The following is a 16,080-nucleotide window of genomic DNA, read 5'->3' on the forward strand; positions in this document are numbered from 1 at the left end:
GAGGACAAAGTCTATGCTAGGCTTTTTTGAAACCTCCTCCCTCAATGCAACCAATCTGAATCTCTTCACCTTAGCCTCAGGCAGACTTTCCATAAAAGGGCAAAAAGAAGCCTTCTTCATGAAAATACCTTAAGAATGATCTTCAGTCAACCTACAGTTTGGGAAATGATCTTTACCAAGCCTACATCTGATAGAGGGATAATATCCAAAATATACAAAGAACTCAGAGCAACTCTTATAAAGGCAAACATTTAATTGGGACGGGCTTGCAGTTTTAGAGAATCAGTCAATTATCATCATGGTGGGAAGCAAGAAGGAGCTGAGAGTTCTACATCTAGATCTGAAGGCAACCAATAGAAGACATCATTCTGCAGTCAATTAGGAGGAGGGTCTCTTCCATCTCGGTGGAGCTTAGACATAAGACCTCAACACCTACTTCCACAGCCACACACTTCCTTCAAAAAGTCACACCTCCTCCTACAAGGCCACACTTCCTAGTACTGCCACTTCATAAGGGCCAAGCATATTCAAAGAACTGCACTCTGGGACTGGGCATCAAAAGATATGTTCATCTCTGCTCTTGCTGTTTTTTTTTTTTTTTTTTTTTTTTTTTTTTTTTTTTTGTAATGCTCTGTTTTCTGCAAAAAGGAGCTTTTTTGACAAGGGCTAAAAGCCATGCTTGTCTATATTTATAAGTTTAGAATGCAGTTAGGTACTATGCTAGTCTAGTAGAGTTGTAGTGGTAGTCTCTCTTCTAAGATACATGACTTCACTAGTCTAAGTAGTTGGTTAGTTTTCTAGTGCCAGGTATAATTCCTTTCTATTTATTAAGCCTTATATCTAATTAGACATCTATTGGGTATTATTAAAATATGACTGTCATTATAATACCTAGAATATATAAAGAACTCAAAATACAAAGAATCGAGGAAAGAAACCACTTGATTGATGGGCTATGGTTCTGCTTAGAGAGTTCCCAATATAAGAAATAAAAATGGCAAAGAAATACACTAAAGAGGTGTTCATCATTCTTAGCAGTTAGGGAAATGCAAAGTAAAACAACTTTGAGATTTTATCTCACCACAGTCAGAATGTCTAAGATTAACAACACAACTCACAACAACTCTGGTGAGTGGGAGGGGAGAGTGGAGCCCTCATTCCCTACTGATGGGATTACAAACCAGTACAACCACTCTGGAAACCAGTATGGAGAATCCTTACAACTCTAATAATAAGTAAAGGTTTTTTTTTTCCCTAGTTTTGATACACTGGTTATTTTTAAACATATGAAGCAGAATGTGTACAATAGAGAAGCGCACACAAATCTGCAAGAACAAATCAAATATCAAGTATTAAGCTGGAAAATGCAGTAGTAAAACTTTAACAACCAGTCAATATTATAAAAGACATTTCATGTCATCGACACTTGTGAAAAATCTAAGTAAGAAAGCAGCAAACCATCACACACGTGTCAGGTTCAACAAAAAGTGTAAGAATCAAACAGTACAAAATGATAGCAAAGAACAGAGCCTCCATGCACTGCTGGAGTGTGAACTGACTAATCACTTCCACAAGAGATGAGGTAAAATTACAGAATGTTAAACACATGCATACTTTCCCCCAGCTGTTCTACTGAAATATGCGTATTGGCGAAGGGGAGGAAGCTTGTCTCCTGGGCCATTCGGTTACACTGTTATCACAATCAGTGCTGTTTCTGGGAACAGGAACTTGGGAAACCACCTACGTATCTATCCATCTGTAGGAGAATGGGTCAGCATGTCATGGCTCATTGTCATCGTAGAGCAATAGGAAGTAGCATGAATGGAGAGGTCTACGTTTGGATATGAACACGCACAAAACTACAAAAACAATGCAAGAAGTGGCAGGGTGAGCTTGTGCTGTGGTTCGTGTAAGCCTTAAAACTGTACAAACCACTCGCCACACATGCATGACACACACACAAGAATGTTAACACTACATTTATGACACTGGATCCTTCCTAGGAGAAAGGAGTGAGAAAGCAAAGAGGATGCTCTTCCCTGTGGTGTCAGTAGCTGTTTATTCCTAAAGCTGTTTGGGTGACATAGGTGTCAATCTTATCGTCATGGAGATTTTGCAGGCCTTTCAGAAGAATGATTCAAAAGTCTTTGGTAAACTATTTGGAGATACTCTGAGGAAAGGACCACGTGTTCTTTTCTGGATTAGAAGCAAGATTTAATCCTCGTGTTGCCCACATTTATGTGACTTTCATTTTGTTATTTCTGCAAGTAGGGTAGGACTTAGTGCACAAGCTTTGGGAGTTAGCTGAATCAGCGATCCTAAGGGCCTAAGGGCCATTTTGTTGGCAGTCTTTGTACAACCACCCATAATGCACTGGGCTTTGAACGGACAGTGATGCATAGCTTGTGTCAGATTCTGAGGTTATTCCATCTTTTAAAGATTCCTTTCTTTTTGCCAAAGGCGGGGTTGTGGATGTTGCTAACATAGATACAGTTTTGCAAAACATGGACATGGAATTCAAAGACACGGAGATAGAACATTTTCTGGAGAAAGTGCCTGTTGATGGTGAGTATGTACATCTAATTTTTCTAGCCAGACACTTTTGAGAATGGGTGCATGTATATCGTGAACTCCAGAAAAGAATTCTTCCATTAAGATGACAGCACTTATAAAAGCAAACACTGAATGCAGAATAAAATTAAGTAGTATTTTCTTTTTATTATTTTATTGATATAGGACAGGAATTCCCTTAATTTTAGGTGCAAGGGAATGTTAAAAAGGTGAATAGAACTATTACCGAGACTAGAAAATAATCATAGAAAGACAAGCATCTGGGGGAAGAGAGCTGAAGAAAGTGAAGTTAAGGCTGGGAAGAAAAACTAGCAACTCGAGGCTGGAGAATATTAACAAAAGAGACAACTACCACAGCCATACGATCACACTTCCTCACTTTCTCAGCATCAAGGGCCTTCAAACCTTCAGGCTACAATATCTGGAATGTGTGATATCCTGCTTCCCAGGCCAAACCCCATGATCTTTGGGCCATGTCCTCAATCACCCTTTTAAGGAATTTAGAAGCAAATTCTGAAACGCAGTTAGAGCTGAATTTGTGTTGAAGTGCAGGAGATCAAAGAAATTGATTAAAGGACGAGTTAAAGAAGCCGCATATGACAGAGCACATTTGTGCACTATTCAGTCAATGTGCACTGTGTGTTGGTATCAGTAGAAGTATGGTGAGGTGCTGGCTCAGACTAATGCACATGAGGCCTGAGGTGATCGTGGTCCTGGCTGCACACACTAAAATCATGCAACCCTTTAAAGTATAATTCACAAACCCTAAGAACTAGCTAGGGTAATATGTGAACTGTTTTCCCGAAAGTCTTTCAGAAAGTTGTGATAGCCTATTTGCTTTTAAAGAAGAGAAGAAGGAACGAAGGTTCTCCTCTGGGGGGATTTAGTGACACTGTGGAAACTGATACTCCCTCTGGTTGCTTTCAGCTGTCAATAGGATGATTAGTAAAATCTCAAATTATTATGGGTATGTTTGAGTTAACAGTGTTGATTATCAGCTTCTCAATTGCATAAAACATTTAAACATATTTACTTGCAATTAGAAAAACAGACAATTATATTTTGGAGTGAACAATAGAAAACACTTCTTAGTCATTTTTTATGTAATAAAAGATAAACTTCTGAGATTCTAAACTGCCTTAATTCTGAGCAAATTTTAGCTATGTGACATGCCTCCCTGACAATTATTTTTAAATAGTTTTACAAATAAATATTTAGTTTCTGCTTGATAAAATATATTAATCATCAGAGTAATAATTTACTTCTTTATGGCAAAAGAATGAGAAACTAGAGACAGAAAATATCAACTCATTACATAGGAGTATCCCTTAAAATTCAAATTAAAACACTATGATTATACACATGGCAACTTGTAACTCTAGTGCTCATTGATGATATAAATAGAGTCTACAGAATAAATAGATTTCTGGGGCATGAGAAACATCAAGAAGACACTATGGGAGAAGGTAATTTAATATTGGAACTGACTCTTGACTACTGCAAGCAAAATTTTCTATCCCATAATAGGTTGTGTTCTGGTAATCATGATAAAGGGTTTCTAGCCCAGAAGATGGAAAAAAAAACATAGGGTAAAATTATGGAGTCTATAAATATTAACTTATTTATATTTTATACTTTAGTGTGACTATTATTAAAGGTGTGTGCCATCACTGCTCACCATATATATATATTTTAACAGATAATCAGAAGGTTAAATTGAGAAGCTTACTAGATATGATAAAAGATTATACTGGTGAGTATCCAGTTTGACATGTGTTAATGTTTAAAATAATTTTAAAAATTATCCAATTAAAATATTTTGTTTTATGACTGTTAAACTAGTACATGCTCAAAAAATCTTATTTGGGGCTTTGTCTTAGATTTAATAATAAAATGTAAATGTTTTAGTTTTGGAAACAAATTTGAAGTAACTACCTTTTATACATCAATAGTATTATTTCCTCCTACAGGACTTAAATAGCCCCTTGTTTTGATGAGCATAGTAAATAACAAGCTAAAACTTTTGGGGTGAGGGTCCATGTATCAATGCTATTTTGAATACAATGATCGCATAATTAAGAATTGCCCTGTTAATTTCTCCTTCCAGATTACAAGTCTCTCATTCTAAATTGCTAAGAACTCTTAACCCAAAGAACTGCTCAATTGTATCAGCCACAAACAAACTTATCACTAAGAGCATATTGATTTTATAAAGTCAAGGGATAATGCTCTGTGGTTTCTTTGATCATTCTTTGTAGTTGAAGGTGGTTTTTCTCACTTTACTAGTTGAAGTTGAAGATGAGATAGGAAAGATGAGGTATTTATGACTGGACACAATTAGATTGTTCTCCAAATGACCAAATATCAATGTTACTATTTTTCAAAAGGTAAAAATATTGATGCCAACAATCTACTAACAGTTCTGAGAGACATGGGGATTGAACTCTCTGAAAAAGAAGAGGAGACACTGCGGGATGCCCTCCCCATCAATGGTGACTTACGCAAATGCCTTTCTAAGGGACTGGATTCCTAGGGGTCATGGATAGTAATCTAAACATATCTCTTCTGTTGTTTCTTCTACAACGTGCTGAAAATGAATAAGAAAAAATCCATTCCCTGTGATAGAATTTTAATCTAAGACTCACCAAGCTCTTCAATATTTCTGCCATCATAACTGATGTCATTGTAGCAGCATGACCCATGCATGTTACTGACCCCTAAGCACATGAGAGAAAAAAGAAAAAACAAGGAGAATAAGTTGTGTTAAGGAGAGGAGGGTGCAAGAGAGGAAACAGAAGAGAATGGAGATAGTTTCTAGACAGCTTCTCCATCAGGTCTCTCCCCATATATATATTTGTCTCTATGAAAATTTACCTTTTAAAATGTATTTTTATTTCATAGGATGTTAGGGGAGATTTCTCTAAAATGCTTTAAAATCTTACTGAAACTAGCTGCTTGTTCAACAACTGTGTAACTTTTTTTTTTCCCCTTGGGGGATAAATTTCACTTTTTTTTTTTTTTTTTTTTTTTTTTTTTTTTTGTAGAATCTGGAATGGTGTATGAGAACAGAATGTTGGAAGAAGTGAAGGCCATGAAAGGTTTGTAAGAAGTGTGATTGGCAGAAAAATCTGCTAACAAGTCAGCAATGCATTCTTAACAGTGGGTTTTAACTGTGCCTATGTCTCCATATCTAAATTTCTCATTTCCTATATTCAGTACTTTGATATAATTATTCATACGATATCATCACAAGATATCCACTCTTCAGCCTTTTAAATTTATGACCTCAAATAATCATTAAAAATCTAAAGAAACGCTGAATGTAATATATAAAATATTACTCATTTCTCTGTGAATCCATTCAATAGCAATTTGGAAGGATTATTCATTTTATTTCACAAATGAAACGAATCTTCATTTTTTATACTATATTATTCTCCCTAGAGCCAATTAATAAAGGAAAAAGAAGAAAGTGTGGATTGTGGCTAAATTGCCTTCCCTCTTCTTTACTCAACACAATTGATCACAAAGAGCACGAAGGGAAGACAAATACTGTCAAGTTTTGCTTTGTGCTGAGTGATGACAGTGTCTCTTCCAGGCTCAGCCAGTCCCCTACAGTCCAGTCTCCTGGAATGGTGCCAGTTAACGATGTTCTTTGCAGAATTTTGGATGATGAGGGTATTGTCAGGTGGAGAGAGTGGTGGTAACTTTTAATACATCTTAAGCTGTACCAACGGGGCCGATTGACTCTCAGGAGCCTCCACTCTCACGTGCTGCCATGCCTTTGTTCTAGAGGAAGGCTTACCCGGTGTGTTCCTTCTGTGCCCCATGGAGACAGCTCTATCTTTGGTAGGCTCTTGCCTTACTGGACAGGTAAGTTTTAAAGCTGCATAACTCAAAGCACACAATCACAGCCCCAAGCAATGCTTCAACCTTAGACTACTTCTCTTGTAAATGACTGATTGATTATAGCTGCTGGCTGAGCTATCTTTCAATGGCTATTCACTAATACGAATAAGTTGTACTCGAATACATTTGTTGTGCTGAGATAGAAGAAAGATTACAAGTTTAGGCCTAGATATATGCACATTTTGGAAGCATTAGCTAATTTCTTTATAACTCTTTTTGTCTCTTTCCCAAGGAGGAATGGTTAAAGTCAGTAACCTAGACACTGTTCTGGGAAGTCTGGGCATTGAACTCACAGATAAAGAACATGAAAGTCTGACAGAAAATCTGCCACTCACTGGTGAGTATTGAACATCTCAGTGGATTTTAGACAAGAACTGACATCATGAGCACGTTATGGGAAGTATGTATTAACTACTTATATTTTACATATAAAATATTTTTCAAAGCAAGGGAAAAAACCAGTCCCAATTTGAGAACAATATGCATTAGAGTGTTTAAAGAAAAATAAAATAGAGTATGAATATTAAAATCTGGATCACTCTCAGAGCCAGACATTCAGAGAATTCAGAGACACTTCAGCAGTGTGCATAGCAGACATTTTTTCTTTTGTCTGAAATGAAGTCACTCTATGTAGCCCAGGCTGGCCTTGGACTTACTATCTTCTTGCCTCAGTCTGTCCAGTCCAGAGATAACAGCTCTGACCAGCCATATAGGCATTTACAGTCTAACTGTAGAAACCAAGAGAATTACCTGATTGGCTATAGTGAGGAATTGCCTTGTTTTATGTGATCCCTGTGATTAATGGCTGGTAGCTGTTTACAACTGGATTAAGTTTGGTTTCCTTTAGATTTTTTTTCCTTCCCAATCTGTCAGTTAAATGACAATTTCAGCTCACTTGCTGAAACAATCATGGACTAATGGCCTCCTACTTATTTTATTTTGGCAAAAGAACAAGTTAATTTTAAAATTTTAAATCATTTAAGATGTGTCATGTTTAAATACATTAGCGCTATTCTCTCTGGCACATGATGAAATCAGTGGAGCAACTGAGAGGGAATATGCCTGAAATATTCAATAAATGAATGGAGACTGGACTGACTGAATACAGGAAACAAATTAAGTCACTGCTTCTGATAGGAAATAATGGAAATCAGTTTATACTTGCCTAAACCATACATGCACCCTGTGATTTCAGGACAACCAGCACACTTACAGAAGAAAAATATGACTATAACTAAATCTACTTAGTACAAGTTAATTAGGACTATATCCTCATTACCTTCCCTTTTTTAAATGTCTTAGAACCTTTACTTTTATTTTTTATTGGATATTTATTTATTTATTTATTTATTTATTTATTTATTTATTTATTTATTTATTTATTTATAACATTTCAAATGTTATACCCTTTCCCTGTTTCCCTTCTGGAATCCCCCTATCCAATCCTCCCTCCCCCTGCTTCTATGAGGGTGTTCTCACCTACCCACTCCCATCTCAACCCGCCTCAACATTTCCATACACTAGGAAATTGAGCCTTCTGAGGACCAAGGGCCTCTCCTCCCATTGATGTCCCACAAGGCCATCCTCTGCTACATATTCAGCTGGAGCTATGGGTCTGCCCATGTGTACTCTTTGGTTGGTGGTTTAGTCCCTGGAGTCTAGGAAACCTGGTTGGTTGATATTGTTTTTCTTCCTATGGGTTGCAAATCCCTTCAGCTCCTTCAGTCCTTTCTCTAACTCAGAAAAAGGTTCCTGTGCTCAGTCCAATGGTTGGCTGTGAGCATCCACCTCTGTATTTGTCAGACTCTGGCAGAGCCTCTCAGGAGACAGCGATATCAGGCTCCTGTCAGCAAGCACTTCTTGGTATCCACAATATTGTCTAGGGGTATGTATATAAGGGTGTGTGTACGTGTGTGTGTGTGTGTGTATGTGTGTGTGTATGTGTGTGTGTATGTGTGTGTGTGTGTGTGTGTGTGTGTGTAGGGGTGTGTGCAGGGGTATGGAGGGATATGTAGGGGAGTATGTGTGTGTGGGGGGGTGTAGGCCAAAGGTTGATGTCAGATGTCTTCCTTTGTCACTTCTCCACCTTGTAAGATGCAGTTTCTCATGGGTTTGGTGTCTGTATATGGGATGGATCCCCAGGTGAGGCAGTCTCTGGATGACCTTTCCTTCAGTCTCTGCTCCGCACTTGGCCTCCATATTTCCTCCCTTGAGTATTTTGTTCCTCCTTCTAAGAAGGACTGAAGCATCCATGCTTTGGTTTTTCCTCTCCTTGAGCTTTATGTGGTCTCTGAATTGTATCTTGGGTATTCTGAGCCTTTGGGGTAATGTTCCCATGTAATAAACCCCAAACCACTGTGTAGCTGTTTTGATCCTGATTAACAAGTTGTGTGTGTATTTGTGTGTGTGTGTGTGTGTGTGTGTGTGTGTGTGTGTGTGTGTATAGGAGTGTAGGGGCCTGTATGTAAGGGTGTGTTTGTGTAGGGATGTGTGTAGGTATGTGTGTGTGTGTAGAAATATGTAAGGTGTGTGTATATGAGTGTGTTTAGGTGTGTAGGGGTGTGTGTAGAAGTGTATGAAAGGGGTATGTATGAAAAGGTGTATATACGTGTGTGTGTGTTTGTGTGTGTGTGTGTGTGTGTGTGTGTGTAGGGGTATGGAGGGATATGTAGGGGTTTGTGTGTGTGTGTGTGTGTGTGTGTGGTGTAGGCCAAAAGTTGATGTCAGATGTCTTCCTTTATCACTTCTCCACCTTGTAAGATGCAGTTTCTCATGGCCAAGAACTCACCAAATAGGGCCAGACAGGCTAGCCAGGAAGTGCAGGGGTCTTCCTGTCTCTGCCTCCCTAGTTTTAGGACTACAACACCAAGCACGTTCATCTTTGTACGTGGGTGTTAGAGATCTGAACTCAGTTCCTGTGCAGCATTTGTTGACTTGGTCATCTCCACACCTCACTAACTGAGATAGTCTTGAAGTCTGTAATGAGCTACATTCAGACATATCTTAAGTTCTGAAGTAGGGGAGCTGGTTTAAAGAGGGCAAGCTTCAGGGCCCTTTCTTTCTATCTACAACCCCAACTTCTCTGTCATTACCTTACTCCAGCCTCCTATCCCTCAAGCTCTAGTTACTGGGCATCTTGTCTTTGATTGCTATTTTCTACAGTATTGTTATTCATAGTCATATATTTAAAAGGCTTCCTTATATATGAAGGCCTAAGGAACAGGATCTACAGTTCATGCATTTAGCTTTCCTACTGAGTCTTCGGAGTAAAGAATTTATTTGTATTGTGATATATATATATATATATATATATATATATATATATATATATATATATATATATAATTGGTAAAACAATATAAATTCAAGCTCAGAAGAATGTCATGTTTGAGATTTAATGCTCTGAAATTTGATATTCTGAAATTCTTCATAAGTTTATCCTTGAATTCATGTTTCTTAATTGCGGTCTGGTAGGAAAATAGAACAATGTGAGACTTTAGAGTCATGTCTTGGGTAAGTTCTTCCCAGGACATATTCTGGCAACTACTCCAACATTGTTGAGCCTCAGACCACCTTCTTTCTGCCTTGACCTCATAGTCCCTCCCACCAGAGATCAGTCTTTCTTTGTAATGAAATGCTGTTATATGTCCTCGATTCTCTAGCACTAAGTCTTTTTTCCTCATAATGGAAACATTTATCCAGAGTTGATAAATGCATTACTAACAAAAGATCAATAACACATATCATCAGTCATTCCAAGTTATCAGGTAAAATGACAATAAAGGTAAATGTACCTGAGGAGGAGTCACTGGTGTAGTTGCACTCAGAGGCCAAGGCAGAAAAATGCCCAAGTTGAGACCAGCCTGGCTACACATGAAAAATCTATCTCTGTCTTTGTCTTTGTCTGTCTCTGTCTCTCTGTCTCTCTGTCTCTCTGTCTCTCTCTCACACACACCATACACACACACCATACACACACACCATACACACCATACACACCATACACATATACCACACACACACACATACACACACACACACACACACACACACACACACACACACACGCGCGCGCAGTAATGAAAATTTGATTGACAACATAAATCCTGGAAAGAACGTGGGGTTTGCATTAGAAATATGACTTTCCAAATCCCCTTCCAACATTAGTCTATTATTCTAACTTTTCTGTAAACATAAAGCTTATAAAACGTTTTCTTTGCCAGTCCTACGCCATAGATTAGATTCTTGTCTTTATTCTTGTTTTATTTTGATTAATTCAGATTAAGCTGATATGCTTCAATTCTTAACTTTTAATCTCTTGTGCTAATTATGATTTTTTTGCAGCTGATGGAAAGATTCATCTTGGCCAAGTGCTAGGAACAGTAGAAGCTATTACAGGTTAGTCTCCATAAATCTATGGTCAGTTTTATACCAAATTGTATATATATATGGTACTATTGTTTTGGATTGGTTTTTCTTCTGCCTTCCTTTTATTCTATGTTGATGAACTACCTGAAATTGTAGTTTAAAATATTAGCATTTTAGCCCTGGTTCAGTTCAAATTTCTGATCAATAATTATCACTAACTCAAAATCTATATTAGCACACAGAATTATAAATGGATTTTCATAAAGATAAAATTTTTCTTACTGAGAACTAGAAGAGAAATGGGATTCTGATAAAATTAATGTAAAAATTTACCCACATTATACTAATTTACCTCTTGTAAGCTGTATCTTTATGTCTATTATCACACTAATAATAGTGAAAAATTATATTTTGTCCCAAGTAGTTAGAATTGTGAGCATTTTGAATATTTGTGTGCATTAATATAGCTGTTGTAACTAAATAGACCTTCATACATGTTTGTAGGGAGGATAGATTTCTCCACATTAACATATGCCTGTTTCTATAATGTTCAAGGAGGAGACATTGATATCCGTGATATGGGAAATGTTCTGAATGAAATGGGGATAACTCTGACAGAAAGGGAACACAAAGAGCTGCTAAAACATCTACCCATCACTAGTAAGTGTTTTAAAATGTCAACATTCTCTTGATTGTAATGTACATTTTTATTACTTTTGAGAATGTGTATAAAGATTTTCTAAAATGCATCAAAATACTTTCAAATTTTATTTATATTAATTATCTCATACCAATGGATATATATATATATATATCATATATATATATATATATATATATATATATATGATAAGTAGGCAGATAAATGATAGAAAGATAATAAATGGATAGGTAGATAGATGACAGTAACATGTTAATATGAAATAGTTGAATATGTGTAAGAGCATCAGAAGACTGACAATGAAGGAGGAGAGAAAAAACATCTTGAGGTTAAAAGGTTGGGGTGGGGCTGGGGTGGTGGCTCACTGATTAAGACAGTTAATGCTCTTGTAGAGGACATTGGTTTAGTTCCTAACACATACATGGCATCTCATAACCATACATTAAGGAATCCAATGCTTTCTTTCCACCACCTTGGACACCAGTTACACATTCATACATTCAGGCAAAACATTTATACACATAAAATAAAATAAAAATTAATAAATTTTCAGCTGTTCTTCCCGGGGCTTGAGTTTGATAGTCAGCACAGATATGACAGCTTATAACCATCTGTAATAACATTTCAGAGTATCTGATATCCTCTTCTGGCCTCTGTGGGCACTAGGCATACATGTGGTGCAGAGGCAATGCATACTGACAAGATACCCATGCACATAAAATAATTTTTTAAAAATTAAAAAAAAATGTTTTTAAACAAGACTCAACTAAAAATAAGCATCACCAAATAGGATATCCAATGTATAAAATATGTGTGGTTTATAAAGGATAAAAACTGTCAATAATTTATCACTGGGGTGAGCTTTGGGGGTCTCAAAAACCCACAATATTGCCAGTTATCTTACTCTACCTCATGGCTGTATCTCAAGATGTGAGCTCTTAGCTAGTGCTTCAGTGCCACGCCTGCCTGCTGCCATGCTCCTACCCACGATGGTCATGAACTCTGTCTAAAATTGTGAGCCCCAATTTAAATGACTTCTTTTATAAGTTACCTTGGTCATAGTGTCTTGTCACAGCAATAAAAAAGTAACTAGGACTATGTTAGTATGAGAACCTTAGTTCAAATCTCTAGTATTCATATAAAAAGCAGGGCATGGCACTGCGTGCTAAAACTTTAATACTACGGAAAAGCAGAGACAGGGACAGAAAATCCAAGAGCTTACTGGCTGTCCAATAGCAAGCTTCAGGTTGAACAATGTCCTTCTCAAAAAAGAGAGTGGGGGCTGTCAAGATGGTTTAGAAGGTGGAGGTGTTTAACACCTAATGAACTGAGTTCTTACCCCAGTACCCACACGGTGGGAAGGGAGAACCAATGCCCCACAATTTACTAATTTTTTAACCTTAAATTATGACTTTTGCTGCCTTAGTTACTCTACATGATTCATTTATGTGTGACCTGATTTATGTTTCTTGTAGCTAAAGAAAAAGTCCACAAGAACAGGATAATGGATGGTTTGAAGTCTATTAATCGTAAGTGAAGTGCATAGAAAAAAATGGAAGAGATCCATCAACTTACCTACATTTTCATTTATTTTTCTTTGTTAATTTCTTTGTTAATTGCTGGATTTTTAAAATCTCTTTATTACATTCATGTTTACTGAAAAAGAAAATCATAGAAGAATGTGAAGCAAAGGGAACAATTTAGGCAGGAGTTGAGATAATCTTATAATCTATAAAGTAAACAAGTCAGAACAACTTATTATTGAAAACATGACATTTTTATTAGTACAAGTCTCATTGATGACTGCCTATGTGAAAATTAATAGCAGGGCTAGTCTTATAGCTCAGGAGTAGAATTGGCTTCTACAAGTAAGGCTTTGAGTTCAATCCCTGCTGCCAGGAAGAGAGAAAAGTAGGAAGCCATTGACTGAGTTCACCTTGACAGCATTTAATTGATGAGACTTTATGCTGTCCCTGGAGGCCTGTAAACACTGCACCACAGTTCAAACTGAGGAAATAATTCCCATTTTAAAACTCATTGTTGACTTTTTGTGGCCCGTATAGTCTCAATATAACTGGAAACCTTCACTGAAATGAAGAACTTTAGAATTAGAATTCATCAGATTTTAATAGTTCCTCTTGGTTTTCCTAGGTGGGACTGTTAATGTCAATAAACTCAACATGGTTTTGAAAAACATGGGGTGGAAACTCACAAATGAAGAAATCAAGGATCTGAAGCACAACCTGGGTGCTGATGGTGAGCATTTAGGATGTTTAGAAGTCACTGGGAAAATCAGGAATTTGTGTGCACACATCAGGTAGTCAGTCTGTTTACCCCCAAATGTCCACCGGGCACAGCTGGAAATGTTCAAATATAAAAGGAGGCGATGACCTCATGTTTTTTCATTCGTGATACAGTTCTTGTCACCTGACTGGTAAACTGAGTTCGATCAGGTATTCTACTGGAACAGGAAGAGCTGAAGGAAAGGATAAATGTAGAAGCCGTCTGAGAGTGACATTCAATGAAAGCAGTAAAGACAAATCGCATGGAAAATGACAATGAGAAGCAGTGAATGCTGAGGGTAGGAGGGATTCAAGCGCCCCAGCCATCCACCAAAATGACCATTTCCACAATTACTAATCCCACTTAATCCAGACATTGCCACCATTTGAGGGAACAAAGCAAGGAACAGGAACTCATGATAGTTTGGGCCCATGGCAAAGCCTTGCATGAGACAAAGGACACTGGAGGATTCTCCGCAGCACTGTGGGCCCATTTCTCTGTTCTGAGCATCCTGGTCTAATCACTGTATTCCCTGGCGCCAACTGCCCGGGCCTGGGACAATGGTTACATTCAACTGTATCAAACCACAGAGTAATTTCATCATGAAAGAGTAAAACAGAAGCGTATGAGACGGGGTGGGGTGGGGACTCTGGGCGAGCAGTACCCATTGTGATCACACGCCATTTCATCCATGCTGCTGATGACTGTGGCCTTCACTAGGATATGTGTTGTTTTCAGAAATATTTCTGTGAGTGCACCTGCTTATTCTAACAGTATTACTTGTGTTTTATGGATACGTTTGCTACGTATTAAATAGTGGGAAATAATTAAATTGAAAAAATTCAAACATGAAAATAAATCCAGATTTATCTAAACTTTTTTTTTTTTATTTTGTTCAAACCACCCAGATTGCTTAAGATGTAAAAGGTGAGACAGTGAAAGACATGTTTTGGATGGAGCAATATAAAAGAAACTAAAATGAGTTTCACCGACAATGTTCCATTTTTTTCCCCTCTGATCTTGGCCATGAACACTTAAGTCCTGGCCAAATGTTCTACCAATAATTGGCAGGCATTATGCTAAGGAAACATCGCATGGTGTGAATACACTTGATACTGAATGTGTGGCTTTAAGTGTGATATTTGTAAATGTAAAATTATGCCTTATACAATATGCATTATGAAGTATTTGTAAATAAAAGCTATAATTCTTTCATGCAACTTCAGCAGTATATATGAACAATGCTTCCTGCATTATACGGAATCTCCTCCCTCTCATACCTTTGCTAGCAAACTGCTGTGCTAAATTTTGCATTTATAGGCCTCTTGTTTTGAAAGCACATGTTTCAGGTAAGTGTGTGCATGTTTATTCCTAAACAATATTTCAAAATATATATGAATTTATCAGTTTGTGAATTTTATTAAAATCTTATTACAATGTCTCACAAATTTTCTGGAGCTTACTTCAATATTGAATCCCAAATGCCCCCTAATGCCACAAAAGTAATACTTTCTTATTGCTATGTAATATTTTATTGCATGAATATGCCACAATATATTTATAATTTTTCTATTTGGTGGATATTTTCATTGTTTCTTGTTCTCACTGCTACAATGATTCCTTCCAAAAGTGTGCCTCATGATACACATGTCAAAGAATTTCCATAGATATATAAATTAGAAGTTTATAGAGTACCTGGGTTTTAGGATAGGCATATATATTTACTCTTACAAAGATAAGATCAAATCAAAATTATATTCTCATCAAAATCTTAATGGAATTATTTCCATTAGTTTTTATTTAAAGTAATCATGCATACATATGCATCTATTTCATGATGAGCCTCACTAATTTACTACTGATGTGCTACCTTTGAAACATTTTCAAATGTTTGTTGGAGAGCTACCATTTCTTTTCTATGACTTATACTCCTGCCATGGAATGAGCTGTTGTCCTTTTATTAACTACTAGAAAAGCAATAATTCTCTCCTTCCCTCCATCCTTCCCTCTATCCCTCCTTCCCTCTCTCTTTCTCTTTCCTACAAGGCCAGTCTCTAATATTTTTCTGATACATTAATCTTTACACCTATTGGAAAGTACCTTAACTAGCCTCTGGCAGTGGTGTCACTTTGTATTGATCAGATATTAATGGAGCAGTAAGTTCGGTCTCCTTACCCAGAAGCACCCCCCAGTTACCACTTACACATCAAAGGAATAAGTGAACCTGCCTGGGAAAACATGTCAGTGCCGACTGAGAATATAAGACAGGAGCAGTTAGTCAGCTCCAA

General features: G+C 37.1%; 1 protein-coding gene across 1 annotated transcript in view; it reads left to right on the plus strand.

Moving 5' to 3' along the window:
* EFCAB3 (EF-hand calcium binding domain 3) overlaps positions 1-16,080 on the plus strand; it is a gene marked incomplete at both ends in the record, with an annotated part of 388,991 nt that overhangs the window by 146,856 nt on the left and 226,055 nt on the right. The window contains 8 exons of the mRNA XM_080922461.1: positions 2,461-2,565; positions 4,959-5,063; positions 5,616-5,669; positions 6,713-6,817; positions 10,825-10,878; positions 11,404-11,508; positions 12,985-13,038; positions 13,661-13,765. Coding sequence (XP_080778587.1) covers positions 2,461-2,565; positions 4,959-5,063; positions 5,616-5,669; positions 6,713-6,817; positions 10,825-10,878; positions 11,404-11,508; positions 12,985-13,038; positions 13,661-13,765 — 687 coding nt within the window. The remainder of the gene's footprint in view (positions 1-2,460; positions 2,566-4,958; positions 5,064-5,615; positions 5,670-6,712; positions 6,818-10,824; positions 10,879-11,403; positions 11,509-12,984; positions 13,039-13,660; positions 13,766-16,080) is intronic.

This window comes from Micromys minutus (genome assembly GCF_963924665.1).
Source record: "Micromys minutus genome assembly, chromosome: 10".
In the NCBI taxonomy this organism is placed as follows: Eukaryota; Metazoa; Chordata; class Mammalia; order Rodentia; family Muridae; genus Micromys; species Micromys minutus.